The 13167-nt window shown below is 35.6% G+C and overlaps 1 protein-coding gene across 6 annotated transcripts in view; it reads right to left on the reverse strand.

Annotated features, from left to right (window-relative positions):
• The window catches only part of kirrel3b (kirre like nephrin family adhesion molecule 3b), a 1066676-nt gene that overhangs the window by 157961 nt on the left and 895548 nt on the right, over positions 1 to 13167 (reverse strand). For all 6 annotated transcript variants that reach the window (XM_039764053.1, XM_039764052.1, XM_039764050.1 and 3 more), the window contains exon 10: positions 3955 to 4055. In XM_039764053.1, the coding sequence (XP_039619987.1) occupies positions 3955 to 4055 (101 nt within the window). The remainder of the gene's footprint in view (positions 1 to 3954; positions 4056 to 13167) is intronic.

Below are 13167 nucleotides of genomic sequence, written 5' to 3' on the forward strand. Positions count from 1 at the left end.
TTTATTTATTATTCATTTTATTTATGTTCATTTATTTTATTTCTATTTATGTTTTTTTATGTTAATGGTATGTTTTTCCTTCTTTTATTGTAAAGCACTCTGGCCACAGCATTCCATTTATGTTGTTTTAAATGTGCTATATAAATAAAGTTGACATTGACATTGACATTGCTCAGTACTGCTGGGATAGACTCCGCACCCCCCAAACCCTGAACTGAGTTAATTGAGTTTGAGAATGTGCGTTTTTGGAATTTGCTGTTTATTAAGTACATGGTCAAGGCTATAATATGCTAATATTAAGCTTCTACTCCATAAAATATTATATATTTAAAAACACAAGTTACTATAAGTTAAGCACACAGCAAACACAGAAATGAATCTCAATAATTAGCATAAACAAATGATGGTAATGTAAACCGCCTTAACAAAATAACTTGAGATGTAGCCTGACTACAATTGTGGGAGAGTAATGCAAAATCTCCAAATAAGAACATTCCAAGATATAATGAAGCTCTGAGGGTCCACAGTTATTTTTAACAGATTTGACTACCAAGGGCAAACAGACAACCTCACACTACTGATCATTATTATAATATTAGTAGTGCGTGTTGAAATCCACAACTGTAAAAACTGAAGTATAATGAGTTATGAATATGAGATTGAATCCCATGAAACGTGAGAACATAAGAAATTTGACACCTGAGAGGAGATCATTTAGTCCATCAAGCTTGTTTGTTTAGCTAATAGCTAAGCTGTCCCAATATCTCACCCAGATGCTTCTTGAACATATGTTTAATTCAAAATATTGATCAAATAGCAGTTTTATGACTGCCTTGAGTTTTTCAAGAGCAAAAAATATATTATAAAAGAGAGCTCAAACAGGCCTGTTTCGATAAAGAGACACATCCAATGTTTGACCTCAAAGCTAGCTAGGTGGTGTCAAATGTTAGCTGCTAATAGTATCATAAGGTAATAAGTAAGCAGACTGAATTGGCAAATAGACCAAAATCATTAATTACTGGGAACCCTTGGCTGTGCTTGTGCATATCTATCAAGGCCGTACTCCTGCCTTTATTTTGTTTCATGTTTTTCATGTTACCCCTGGTTCCTTAACCTCAATTTTCTCTAGAGTCTGCTAAAGCAGGGCTTTCTTTAAGACTCTCAGGCATCACAGTCGTCAAGTCATAATAACATAAGAGATTACAAAGACTATTCGTAGCCACAGATTTTGATGTGGCATTAGTTTGATAGCTAGATAGATAGATAGATAGATAGATAGATAGATAGATAGATAGATAGATAGATAGATAGATAGATGATTTCCCCTTTTGTAGCTTGGTTCTATTTTACTGTGTCTTTGGCTTTTGTTAGAGGTGCTGGTCATCTTTTTTTTTTTTGTTTACTTTTTGAAGTGCTCTTGCCTGTTGAGACATTTGAATTTGCCCTAATTGTAGTTATGTCTATTGAATAGATCTATTTCAGTTTCTCTTTACTTTGTTACTTAATTTATTATTTGATCATGATTCATGGATTTTACTTCCTTGGTACCATATATACTTGTGTTTAAGTTCTCTCGTGGATAAGTCGGGCTTGATTTTACCTTATAATTTAAGGTATTTTATAATGTCGGTCGTATAAGTCGAATGTGGAAGCTCACGCTATTGGTCCAAGAGATTATAATATGCTAACGCCTACCTGAGAGAGTAACAACAGAGCACACTGCCTTTTTTCTATGTATTGTGCCTATGTGACCACACGGTAATACCAAACTATTCCAAAGCAACTTTTGCACTGTTTTGTGTTTTTTGTATCTCACACCCTTATACACTTTTATCATAAGAGCATCCCTTATTTATGATGGAGCATTCGATCAGGAGAAAATATGAAGCTGGTATTAAATTAAAAGTTATTGAAGTGGCAAAAGAAATTGGTAACTGTGCTGCTGCAACAAAATTTTATGTATCTGAGAAACTGGTGGGAGACTGGATGAAGCAGAAGAATTAAGTATCATATTTTTGAACGGGCGTATAAGTCGAGGTTTGATTTTATGATCGATTTTTCGAGGTTGAGGACACGACTTATACGCAAATATATACTTTAAGGTATTTATTCATTATTTTCTTTTTTGCTAGTCACACATGCTTTTTGCTTTGTGCCGTCCCCCACCATAATCTATCACCTTTGGAGGAGAAGCGAAAGCTTTAGATTTGTCAAAAATTTTGATGGATCTCGATGTTTTAGGGTCCCCTGATAACGAAAACATTGATATCTTGATGATGGGTGTGTGTGTCTGTATGTCACAGTTTCTTGAGAACTGTCTACACCTAAAATGGCTGCATGGAAAAATACCAAACTCGAAAATTAAGCCTGTTAAGAGATGATGATGTGCTGATTAGTTTTTGAGTCAAATCGTGCAAAAGAAAGAGTCACTCTTTCTTTGTAATTGTGCAATTAACTATGAATTCTTCTTGTCAATTGCCATTGTAATGAACTATTTTATGATCAGAAAGATCAGCATCAGAGCAGTAAATAATTACTGAAATGTCATAGAATAGTTCGAGTAGCTTGGTTCCTAAGGCACAAAGCCTACTGATGCTCACGTCCAAATTTTTTGGTTTTATTTTTCCATTATTGTAAGTGTTTTGTGTTTTTTTTATTAAATTTGACACATTCTTGCCTCCTATGTGGGTTTCATGGAATTTGTTTAGTTTTTATACTATCAATGATTTTGAATAATATCGTGTTAGCATTATCATAACCCCATTTTGTTTACAATGCAGAGAACTCCATAATGTGGTGTATGTCAGTGCCCACAGCTGTGTTGCTGTTCATAAAAGATTCACATTGTTATCACATGATCACTAGCAACGCTGCATTCAATGTCATTATGTTGTGATATTGGCATCATCCTATCTTGGGATTGAAGTCACTTCAAGACAAATTTTTTTTGCTGCTTAATTGACAAGGCATTAAATCAGAGACAATGATTTTGGATAATATTTTGCTTGCTTGGTTCAGTTTTGTCTTTTGGTATTCTGTCCTTGGCCTCACTAGCCACTAGTAATTGATTAGTCTTTTCCTTACTCTGTTAAAAAAACATTAATTTCCATGTCCACAAACTCTTGTTCTTGAGTACAGCTGTAGCACTTTGTGCAAGCAGTGTTATTGTGGGCAAAGATAGGTGTTTTTCAAAACTAGTATTATAGCAGAATCTCTGAAGCCATGGGAATGAATTCGTTATCTATCTATCTATCTATCTATCTATCTAATTACAGTGTTAGTTATACATAAATAGCATACTTTGCTATAGTGCCTTATGCAACATTTAGCCTTGGGTTATCGGACCATTTTTTCTTTAACCTATGATGGCCTTTACAATGCAGTACTGTATGTGATTCACTTGCACAGGATTTAAAGTTTTGAAGAATAGACAACATTTAACGAGAACAATAGAAAATGTTAGACAAATCACTTAAACTAATATGCCACCATTAGCTTATTGCATATCTTTTATTTGTGTATGTTTGCTCAATAGCTCAAAATTTTAACTTTTGAGTAGCAATAATACCAATAGTAATAATACATTTTATTTATATAGTGCCTTTCCCATGTTCAAATAATCTCTAATTCTGTAGGGCTTCTAAGCAGACATAGCATCGAGGTAGCAGGTTCCTGAAACTGAATACAGTTCCAATCAATTCATTACTTATTTTCAGTTGTATTATCTTAAGCTTTAAATGTAAGTTGCCATATCTTTAAGAAGATAATTATTCTTATTTTGGAATCCTAGGCACTTTTTTATTCTTTGTTCAAGGCACACAGAGTGGTAGCAGTGGGATCCGAGCCCACAACTTTGTACTTTCTGCTTGAATTCTGATATATTGTACTGCCTGCTGAGGTTCAATAATGTATGGTGCATTTTAATACAGTACCGGTCTTGCAAGTGATACTCACTATTCGGTCAGGAGGAGGTGTGCTCCGGATGAAACATTTAATTTGTCCTTTTTCTCCATGTAGAGCATGTTGAGTCTGGGTGCTTGAGATGATTGGGGGACCTAAGAGAAAACAGAAATAATAATTTCCAATGATGCCCCTTAAGACTTAAGGTAAACCAGTAAGATAGTGACATGACCTGATTGTTACAATTGTTATTGAATCTTTTTTCAAAGCACCCTTAAAAGTTTGCACTGACACAAAGTCCTTCACAAAGCACTCAGTGTTATAATACAAAATGTTACCCTGCGGTGTGTACAATGAGTTTTGCCTTTGATTAGCTCGGCTTGCAGCCCCTTTCCGATCCCTTTAGACACTTCAGTCCACTTCTACCTGCACCTGAAACCTTGGTGTTCATCTGAAATATGCAAAGTGACTGCTGTGCATACCAGGGTCCTGCCAGAACCAATTTGGTTACCTCACCAGTCCCCCCACCCCTTTTTTCACAGCATCCATAATTGCAGTTTATTAGCAGATCCTAATTAAAATAAATTTACATTTTAATGACTTTCTGACAGGCAGCGTCTCCATGTGTGACTACCGGGACTCCTATTAAGAGTAAGGCTGCTGGCACAAAGCTCCCTGCATACAAATTGGGTGTAACAGGAAAAAAGAAAATAAAGAAATACATGAAATACTAATGCAGCTAATTTCTGCAAGGTATGTTGTAGTGTGGGATACAAAGAAGGAACAAGTGCTTTTTTTGGAAATGTTTTTTAGTTTGACATACAGGAGTAGTCCTGGTCTGATAGAAAGATCCTTCCAAGAGTCCTGAAGCAACTCCCGGCTCCTGTTACTCAGAAAATAAGGAATTAATGAGCTCGATCTCCAGCTTAAATTGGAAATCAGCTTCTTTGGGGGATATAATCTTATAACTTAAAGCCAGTGAGAAATTCTATTGCTGTGGTACAGTATCCTCAAGCTGCTCAGAATGAGGTGGACACATGAATTCAATAAAGAGCCAAGCCATTGCTTATTAACCGGTTTTAATGCAGTTGAGTGCATTGGTCTCAGTCCAAGTAGATTTCGCACAATCACCTTGCCAATTTAAATTTGGCATGATGAAGCTAAAGCCAGCATATGTTATTTCAAAACTTGAACAGGTCTTCAATTAAAATTTTTGTAAAGAAAAACTGTTTTCACATACCCTTTTATGATTCATCCTAACAAATGAATCAGTCTTTATTTCATATGCTGCAATTTACAAGGAGCTTTAAAATATGATGATGAATATTTTTATTCAGTCAGTGAATCAATTCTATTTTTATACAGCATTCAACACAACATATTCTTTCAAAGTAAAAGTACTGGAAAATACTCATTTGACACATACAGTATACACCATACTGAATCTTAATTAAAATTCTTCCATATTAATAGCTACTAATCTGAAAAGTTGAACTTACACAATAATCATGATTGAATTTATCCTGAAATAACCTGCTGGGTTTAGATTCACCAAATAGTACTGTTACTGCAGTACTTTGTTAATTAAAAATCAGACCAACTTACTAGATCAATATACTTGTACTTAAACCAAAAGCAGTCCAGTCCAAACAGAAAAAATGATCCCACTTGATCAGAACCTGAGTTTCTAATGCACAAGGCTGACTAAGCAGCAGCTAATACTGGGTCAGGCCTCCTGCACGCGTGCTTATACATGATGTGATGTGATGTGATGTGATGCTGGCACTGCTGCTTCAGTTGCCTCAATGACAGTAACGTAATGTCTAAGTACTGCAGTGAAGAATGTACAGGTATGCTATTTCTGAGAGGAGCTAAAGGAATATTTTTTATTTTGACTCCACTGCTTACTTGTGACAGACTCACAGGAAACTAAAGCTAAAATAAGTAGACACATAAGAATTGTGGAAATTTGATAAACAAGTGAAGATCCTTCAGGGTTGTTTATTTAGCTAATAGCTAAGTTGTCCCAGTGTCTCATTCAGATTTCTTCTACAGGTTTTCAAGGTTTTTATATTAAGTACATAATATCCCTTGATTTATAGTCAACAGTTTTTTACGATATAACCTAATATTTTATTTGCCTTTTTAATAGCCTCTATCCATTGTTTAGATGATGATGGAAATGTTGTGTCAACATAAACCCCTAAATCTTTTTCAGAGGTTACTTCCTGTAGGACAGTTTCTCCCATCTCGTATTTATAATTGATGTTTCCTTAGCCCATGTGTAGAACTTTGCACTTTTCTACATTAAACTGCATTTTACAAATGTTCACCCAGTGAAGCTTGAAGCTTGTCCAAGACTTCTTGAATTGTCTTCCTTAGTTTCTGACACTCTTCCAGTTTTATCATCACCAGTTTACTAACTATACTAAATCTATATCTTAAGTGTAAATCAGGTAAAGTAATAGTCCCAAGACTATGAGTTTTCTACTCATGACTTCACCACATGGACCATTCTCCTCTGTACTCGCCTGTACTCTTTGTCTCTTACCATTTAACTACCTTGAGATCCAGTTCTTTAGGTTACCTCTGATAACCTATGAGTTATTCTTAGGTGTAGAACAGTATCAATGGCTTTTGGAAAGTCTAAGCAAATTATGTTGTATGCTTTACTTTTGTCAACTATCGCAGCTGCCTGTTAATAAAATAAACTCTAAAAGATTGGTTTAGCAAGGTCTTATATCATTAATCCATGCTGGCTTTTACTGAATATATTAGTTGCATATAGGTACTTTCTCACGTATTTCTTATTATAGTTTCTATAATATATATATATATATATATATATATATATATATATATATATATATATATATATATATATATATATATATAATGTATGGTACAGAAATAAGATTTATTGGTCTGTTATTATCAGGATCCATATTGTTTCCATTCTTGAAGAGTGGAGTCACGTTTGCAACTTTAAAGTCCTCAGGTACCTCTCCTTTCTAAAATGATTACTCAAAAATAAGCCTATTAATGGTTTATAGAGGATATATATTGTTTCCTTCAATACATGTAAACATACTGCATAATATGGAGGTAATTTGTTGTGACAGAGGCAGAAGCAAACAAAAATATGTTAAAATGTATAATTTAAAAAGTTGAATCAGACAATTCTAAAAAAAAAAGCCTTGATAGATGTGTATTTTTTTGGTCTCATTATAGTATAATTATGAGCTACAGCCTATGCTGGCAGTCATAGGTGAGGTTTTCTCATAAGTTCAAGATTTTCTCTTTGCTTTTTAAAATATTTTTGTAATCTTTTATATATTATTTTTATAGTATGTTATGAATTCTCTTTTTGGTTTTGCTTTGTCTTAGCTGTGTTTATGTAATATGATTTTATTGATATTGTGTCTTTCATTAATTATTTTGTAAGTTTGTATTATATGAATAATATATGTAGTAGTTTTATCTGTTATCTCCTATATGTGGAGCCTAAGGAGGTGGGGCCTTCTAATAATGTAGCAGGAATACTGGTCCCAGCAAAAATGTAAGGTGAAGCTGCAGTTCCCAATGTAGTTTCACCATTGTCTGGTTTGTAATTCCTGACTTTGACTTCCAATTCTTTATTAATATGGACTTCCTGGCTTCGGCTCCTACTTCATTAATAAAGTACTGTCTTTTGGTTTGAAATCCTTAGATTTGTTTGTTTTAATTTTGCTTCTTTCTCTTGGCTCACTTTTTCATATGCTGTTTTTTGAATCCTTCAATAAATTCCTAAAATATTAAAGGAAATCTGGTTTTGTTTGTCTGGGACCAAAAGTTTGTAATGGTTTTCACTGCCTAAATTCTACATAATTTTGAGATTTTGCCTTTAAGAGCCTTAGTAGAATTTTTGAGCATGTGCCTTTTTAGTTTGGTGCTAGGCTGCCTGGGGTGAGGTCTGTGTTAGGTCTGGCTTTTGATTGTATTTAAGGCCTACATCCCTTGTTTGAGATTTTAAGTAGCAGGAATCACAACACTAGAATTACTCGGGACAATGCAGGAGCCAGTTATGGATGTAATGCCAGTCCATGGTAGGACATGTACAAACAGAAAGCCAGTTTAAAGTGAACATTTAACCTAATATTTATGTCTTCAGGTTTTGAAAGTAAACGGAAGTACCCAGAGAAAAATGACAGTTCAATGGCCACTCTCTAGGATCTGAAAGGAATTTAGGTGTACTTTATTGTATTGTGTATTGACACAGTTTAAATTATCCTCAAGGAAAAATGTACCAGAATTAGAAAGGGAAATAAAATGTAAGTTATATTATAAAAAAGTCAAATATACTGTAAATTAAGGCATGTGATTACCAGTCTCTAAAATGCACTAGTGACACAACAGCTATTTAAGGCAGATCTGGTCACCACTCTACACAAAAGATATAGAATCTGTACAAGAAATTCTGAATTAAATGGGCTGTCCTACTTAGATAAACTAAGGGAATTAAACATATTTAGTCTTGGACAGAGGGCACTTAATCTATACCGAACCACATCACTGACAAATCTCCTTAATTTATTTTAGGGTAATGAGAGTCTGAGGTATGACTTGCAGCATTTGGGGTAAGGCAGGAACTAGCCATAAGAGCCCAGTTCAGGGCCACAAAAGCAAAAAAGATCACTTGTCTGAGATTAACAAGGTTCCAAAAGCTACAATATCAGTGCAAAACTAAACCAGTATCCCAGGATGTATACCAAAAATAAAAGTTAAAGAAGCATGTGAAGTTTTAAATCTCTAAGTAGATTTTGCACTAGCTAGTACTTAAAGGTTATTATCAAAAACGCAAAAACTTGGATACTACTGATAGTGAGTCTCAATCTTAAATATTGATGGTCAGATGATGTCACATGTTGCAGCTTCCAACTACAACAACAACTTATTTTTTTGTATAGCGATTTTCACTAAGCAACCGATACATGGTAGAAAAAGGGCATCTTTGCCAACAAAAAATGGCCTCGGCCACTCAAAAATAAACACAATTGTGGTGCCCATGATTATAAATTAGGAAACATCACAGAATTGTGTCACAGACACATGATTAAAATGATGATATAAAATACATGCAAATTGGATTCTACCAATCAAAAACCTTAGAATAATAAAAGGCAATGACCACAGCAAGATTGAGCTCTGGACACTGGAGGAGACAGGAAGCTGTGCTAAATAAACAATACACCACTGCGTTCCTTATCCAAGTCTTCAAAATTTACTTGTAATGTTGACTCAGCGAACATCTGAATTAATAATTCAGGGACATTGCTGGAAATTACAGGGAAGTGCATTTAACAGAAGTACTTTTTATAACGCAAAGGTTGTGGGAATCTGGGTACAAACTACAGAGTTGAGATAAAATGAGGGCCAAAATATGTCTACTATGGACAGGAATTACAAGGATCTGTAGAAGATCAATAATGTTTAGTTCATTAGACTAATTGGTCTCCTTCAGAGTTGCAGGGATCTGGGTTTGACTCTTAGTCAACCAGTTTGTTCAAAGCTTTTGTTTCCACGTTCCAAATATGCATATGTTTGGTTTTCTTCTGATTCTGCCTTGCTCTGGTATAACTGAGTGTGTCTATATTTGCATAAGTGTGCCCTGTGACAGACCAATTCAGGGTTAATTTCTGGCTTGCACGCCTATGCATCTGGGTTTCAGATAGGTGATGAAAATGGATGAAATGACTTATAAATAAATCACGCAATCATTTTTATATCAGACATATCACAAGGTTTGTTATTTATCAGCTATACATTATTATATGCTGCTAGCAGCACCCTGTGCTGCCTGAGTAAGTCATTTTAATGCAGAACTATCTAATTTCTACAAAAGGTGTTTCTTAAAATGTCCTCTTCCAGAGACATATTAAAATAATATGTTTCAGGGTTCCAAATCTGTGAAAAGGCACTGTCCATAAAACACACTGCAGTAATAGGGAAGCCCTCCCACACAAGTAGTTTGGGGTCTCTTCCTGATAATGTGCCTAGTTTTGGTGAGAGTGGACCAGGGATGTGGAATTGTATAAAGAAGAAACACACACAAACATTGAGCTTTACATATTAAATTGCAGAAGAAAACTATGACATAAAAACACATGGAGGTTGTGGGTGTTTATTACTCATGACCATCATCATCAAGTCCTTCCAAGAGAACCCTAAATCCAAAGAGGACTGTTTCATTTATGTTAGGTAGGATGCCCAGAGGGGGCTGGGTGGTCCCGTGGCCTGGAACCCCTGCAGATTTTATTTTTTCTCTCCAGCCGTCTGGAGTTTTTTTTTTTTGTTTGTTTTTTCTGTCCTCCCTGGCCATCGGAACTTACTCTTATTCTATGTTAATTAGTGTTCTCTTATTCTAATTCTTACTTTGTCTTTTATTTCTCTTTTCTTCATCATGTAAAGCACTTTGAGTTACATTATTTGTATGAAAATGTACTATATAAATAAATGTTGTTGTTGTTACTTAGACAATTAAAGACTGTATTGCAGAGTCCCTTTTCTTATACCCAGGCCTTTATGAGTAGTCAGAAGGCTACACGACAGTTTTGATGTATCAAAAAAATAAGATAGAAAAATACTAAGATGACATATACCATCTTCCAGCTCCTTCAACAGCAGAGCCTAAGCCAGGTGTGTCAAACTCAGATCCCGGTGGGCTGCCACGGCTGCAGTTTTTATTCCAGCCAATTTCTCCATTAGTACCCAGTTACTAATGCTAACAGGAAATACTTTGCTGCCTTACATTTTAATTGTTTCATTTTTAACTTTAACCAGCAGCCAAACCTTAATGACAAGGAGTGTGAGCCAACAGATGACCAGGCCATCTTAGATTTCATTGGCACCTGTGTGTTTCATACGACATCTGTCTCAATAAAATATCTAAAAAGAAAACATTGAAGTCTGCTCTGATTCACAATGCATTTGGACTGTGATCTCAGAAAAAAAAAGGAAAATCAGTTTTGGGAATGACTGATGTGGCAAAATGAGCACACTAACAAGCCATAGAATGAAATAATGGGTTTCATTAACAACAAAATAGGAGAATGGTTACAGCGAAAAAGGTGACTTCCAGGATTGTCTGAGATCTCTGAGTTAGCTACTCATCTGTTAGACCACTTTATATTTTACTATTCTTTTTGCTGGTTAAGGACAAAAAAATAATTAAACCAGTTAATTAAAATTAAAGCAAATGAAGTATGTTAAATTAGCAGCAGTAACGGGTTAGTAAATAAGAAAGTGGCTGGAATGAAAAACTGCAGCCACTACAGGCCTCCATAATCGGAGTCTGGCACCCCTGCTTTAAGCCTTTTCCGTAAAACCACAGGACAGGATGGAAGTTTTCTGTTTTCCATAGCCTCATTTCCTAGACAAATGAATAGAAGCTCCCAATTAGAAAGTAATATTGAAAGAGTTACATTATTATAAGGAATTTGTATTTCCCTTCCAAAACATTAAAGTAGGGTGTTCCATTTTCTTCCCATAGTCCAAAGACATGCAGGTTAGTTGGAATGGCGATGCTAAACTGAACTCGGTTGTGTGTGTGTGTGTTCATCCAGCAACTGAGTGGTGCACTCTCCGGGGTGTGTTCCTGCCTTGCACTCCATGCTTGCTGGGGTATAGAGAATGGATGGATGGAACATTAAAGTATCAACGACAAAGCAAAACATGACAATCAGACATTATGAACTATGTGATATTGGGAAATGTCAGAAATTGTGGAGGACACACAGGTTTCACTGAACTAAAGATGGAGAAAAGTGCCTAGTAAAATTCCTGTTACTTAAAGCTGGTCAGCTGGCCAGAGCTGCAGACATTTTAAGGCAGTATTACACAACATTTTTGAGGCGTTTTCACACCTACTTTGTTTGGAACATTTTTTTTTTCTAAATCTGGAGTGACTGCTTCCATATTCTGGTTTCTTTAAGAAGATATGAAAATGCCAATCACTCTGTGGTGCAGATCAAAATAACTGCACCAAGTCCCTTTGGAAATGGTGGTGTCAGGGCAGTGTCAAGTGAGCGCTAGAGTGGTTTGTGTGAGGTACGAATGTAATCCGATCTAAATACACAAAATGCCGTTCACTATGGGAACCATTTCAATTAGGTAATTAGGCAATCTGAATATAAAAATAACCCTACACATACTGTACATACAAGTTCACGTCAAAACAACTTGCACAAGAAGCAGTCAATCAGATCTTCCTAACACCTAATTTAGCCCCAGAGACTGTTTTTCTCTTTCACAATTGGGTCAAAAGGCAAAAAAGAAAAGAGTAGATTAATTTGTGATCAGGTAGATCAAACTGACCACATACAGCACTGGTGAGAAACAAATGTTTTGTGTGACCAACAATCAGCTTCACTAATCTTACAGTGCAAGAATGACGCACACAAGTAGGGTGTCCTCTCTCTGCGATCGTATACCGGGGACGCATTAACTTTGATACTATGTAGTAGATGTGAAGCAGACATTTCCAAGAGAACAGTACTAACAGTTATTTCCAGGACTAAAGACAGCAGATATGTGATGGAGATAACCTAAATAGAGGTGATGCTCAGGCTATTTGAGAGTAAACATGCAACATCAAAAGTGAAATTAAACTCCTCCAAATACATGTTCTGTTTAAATGAACCTGAGACAAATGATAGTACGCCCTCAGCAGAGCTTATGATCGAGTTGCTTAGATGAAATGTGTCCTTATTGTAATGCTGTCACTTAAATGATATTCTACTTACAGACTTCTGCATGGAAAACAAATCACAGAACCATTGCAATTGTGCCACTGCACAAGTGCAGCTCTTGTACAATCATCACGACGATATTTACCAGGAAAAATAAATAAAGTGTCAATTGCTACTTTTATTTTGCTTGAAAGTTTGTTGTGTTTGGCACAAAGCAAACGGACTAGGAGTGTGAAAACAGATTTAAACACGGAGTCCAGTTCAGAGTTGCTGGGAACCTAGAGCCTACTGTTGTCTTGGCACTGCTGGGTACAAGGCAGAAGTAGGTAAAATGGCAGTCATTCCCTGGGCCCAGTCACACATACATATTGAGCTATTCTGGGCCAATTTAGAATCAACTTAACAAGAATATTTTAGGGTTGTCACCCGTGTTACATCAAATTAAGTTAAGCAACGCCAATTTATGTTTATATAACGCTCTTCAGAGTACCATATAAGAGCACTATAACAAATCCAGAGCTATAATACAAATTCCATGATG

This window comes from Polypterus senegalus, chromosome 9 (assembly GCF_016835505.1).
Source record: "Polypterus senegalus isolate Bchr_013 chromosome 9, ASM1683550v1, whole genome shotgun sequence".
Lineage (NCBI taxonomy): Eukaryota > Metazoa > Chordata > Cladistia > Polypteriformes > Polypteridae > Polypterus > Polypterus senegalus.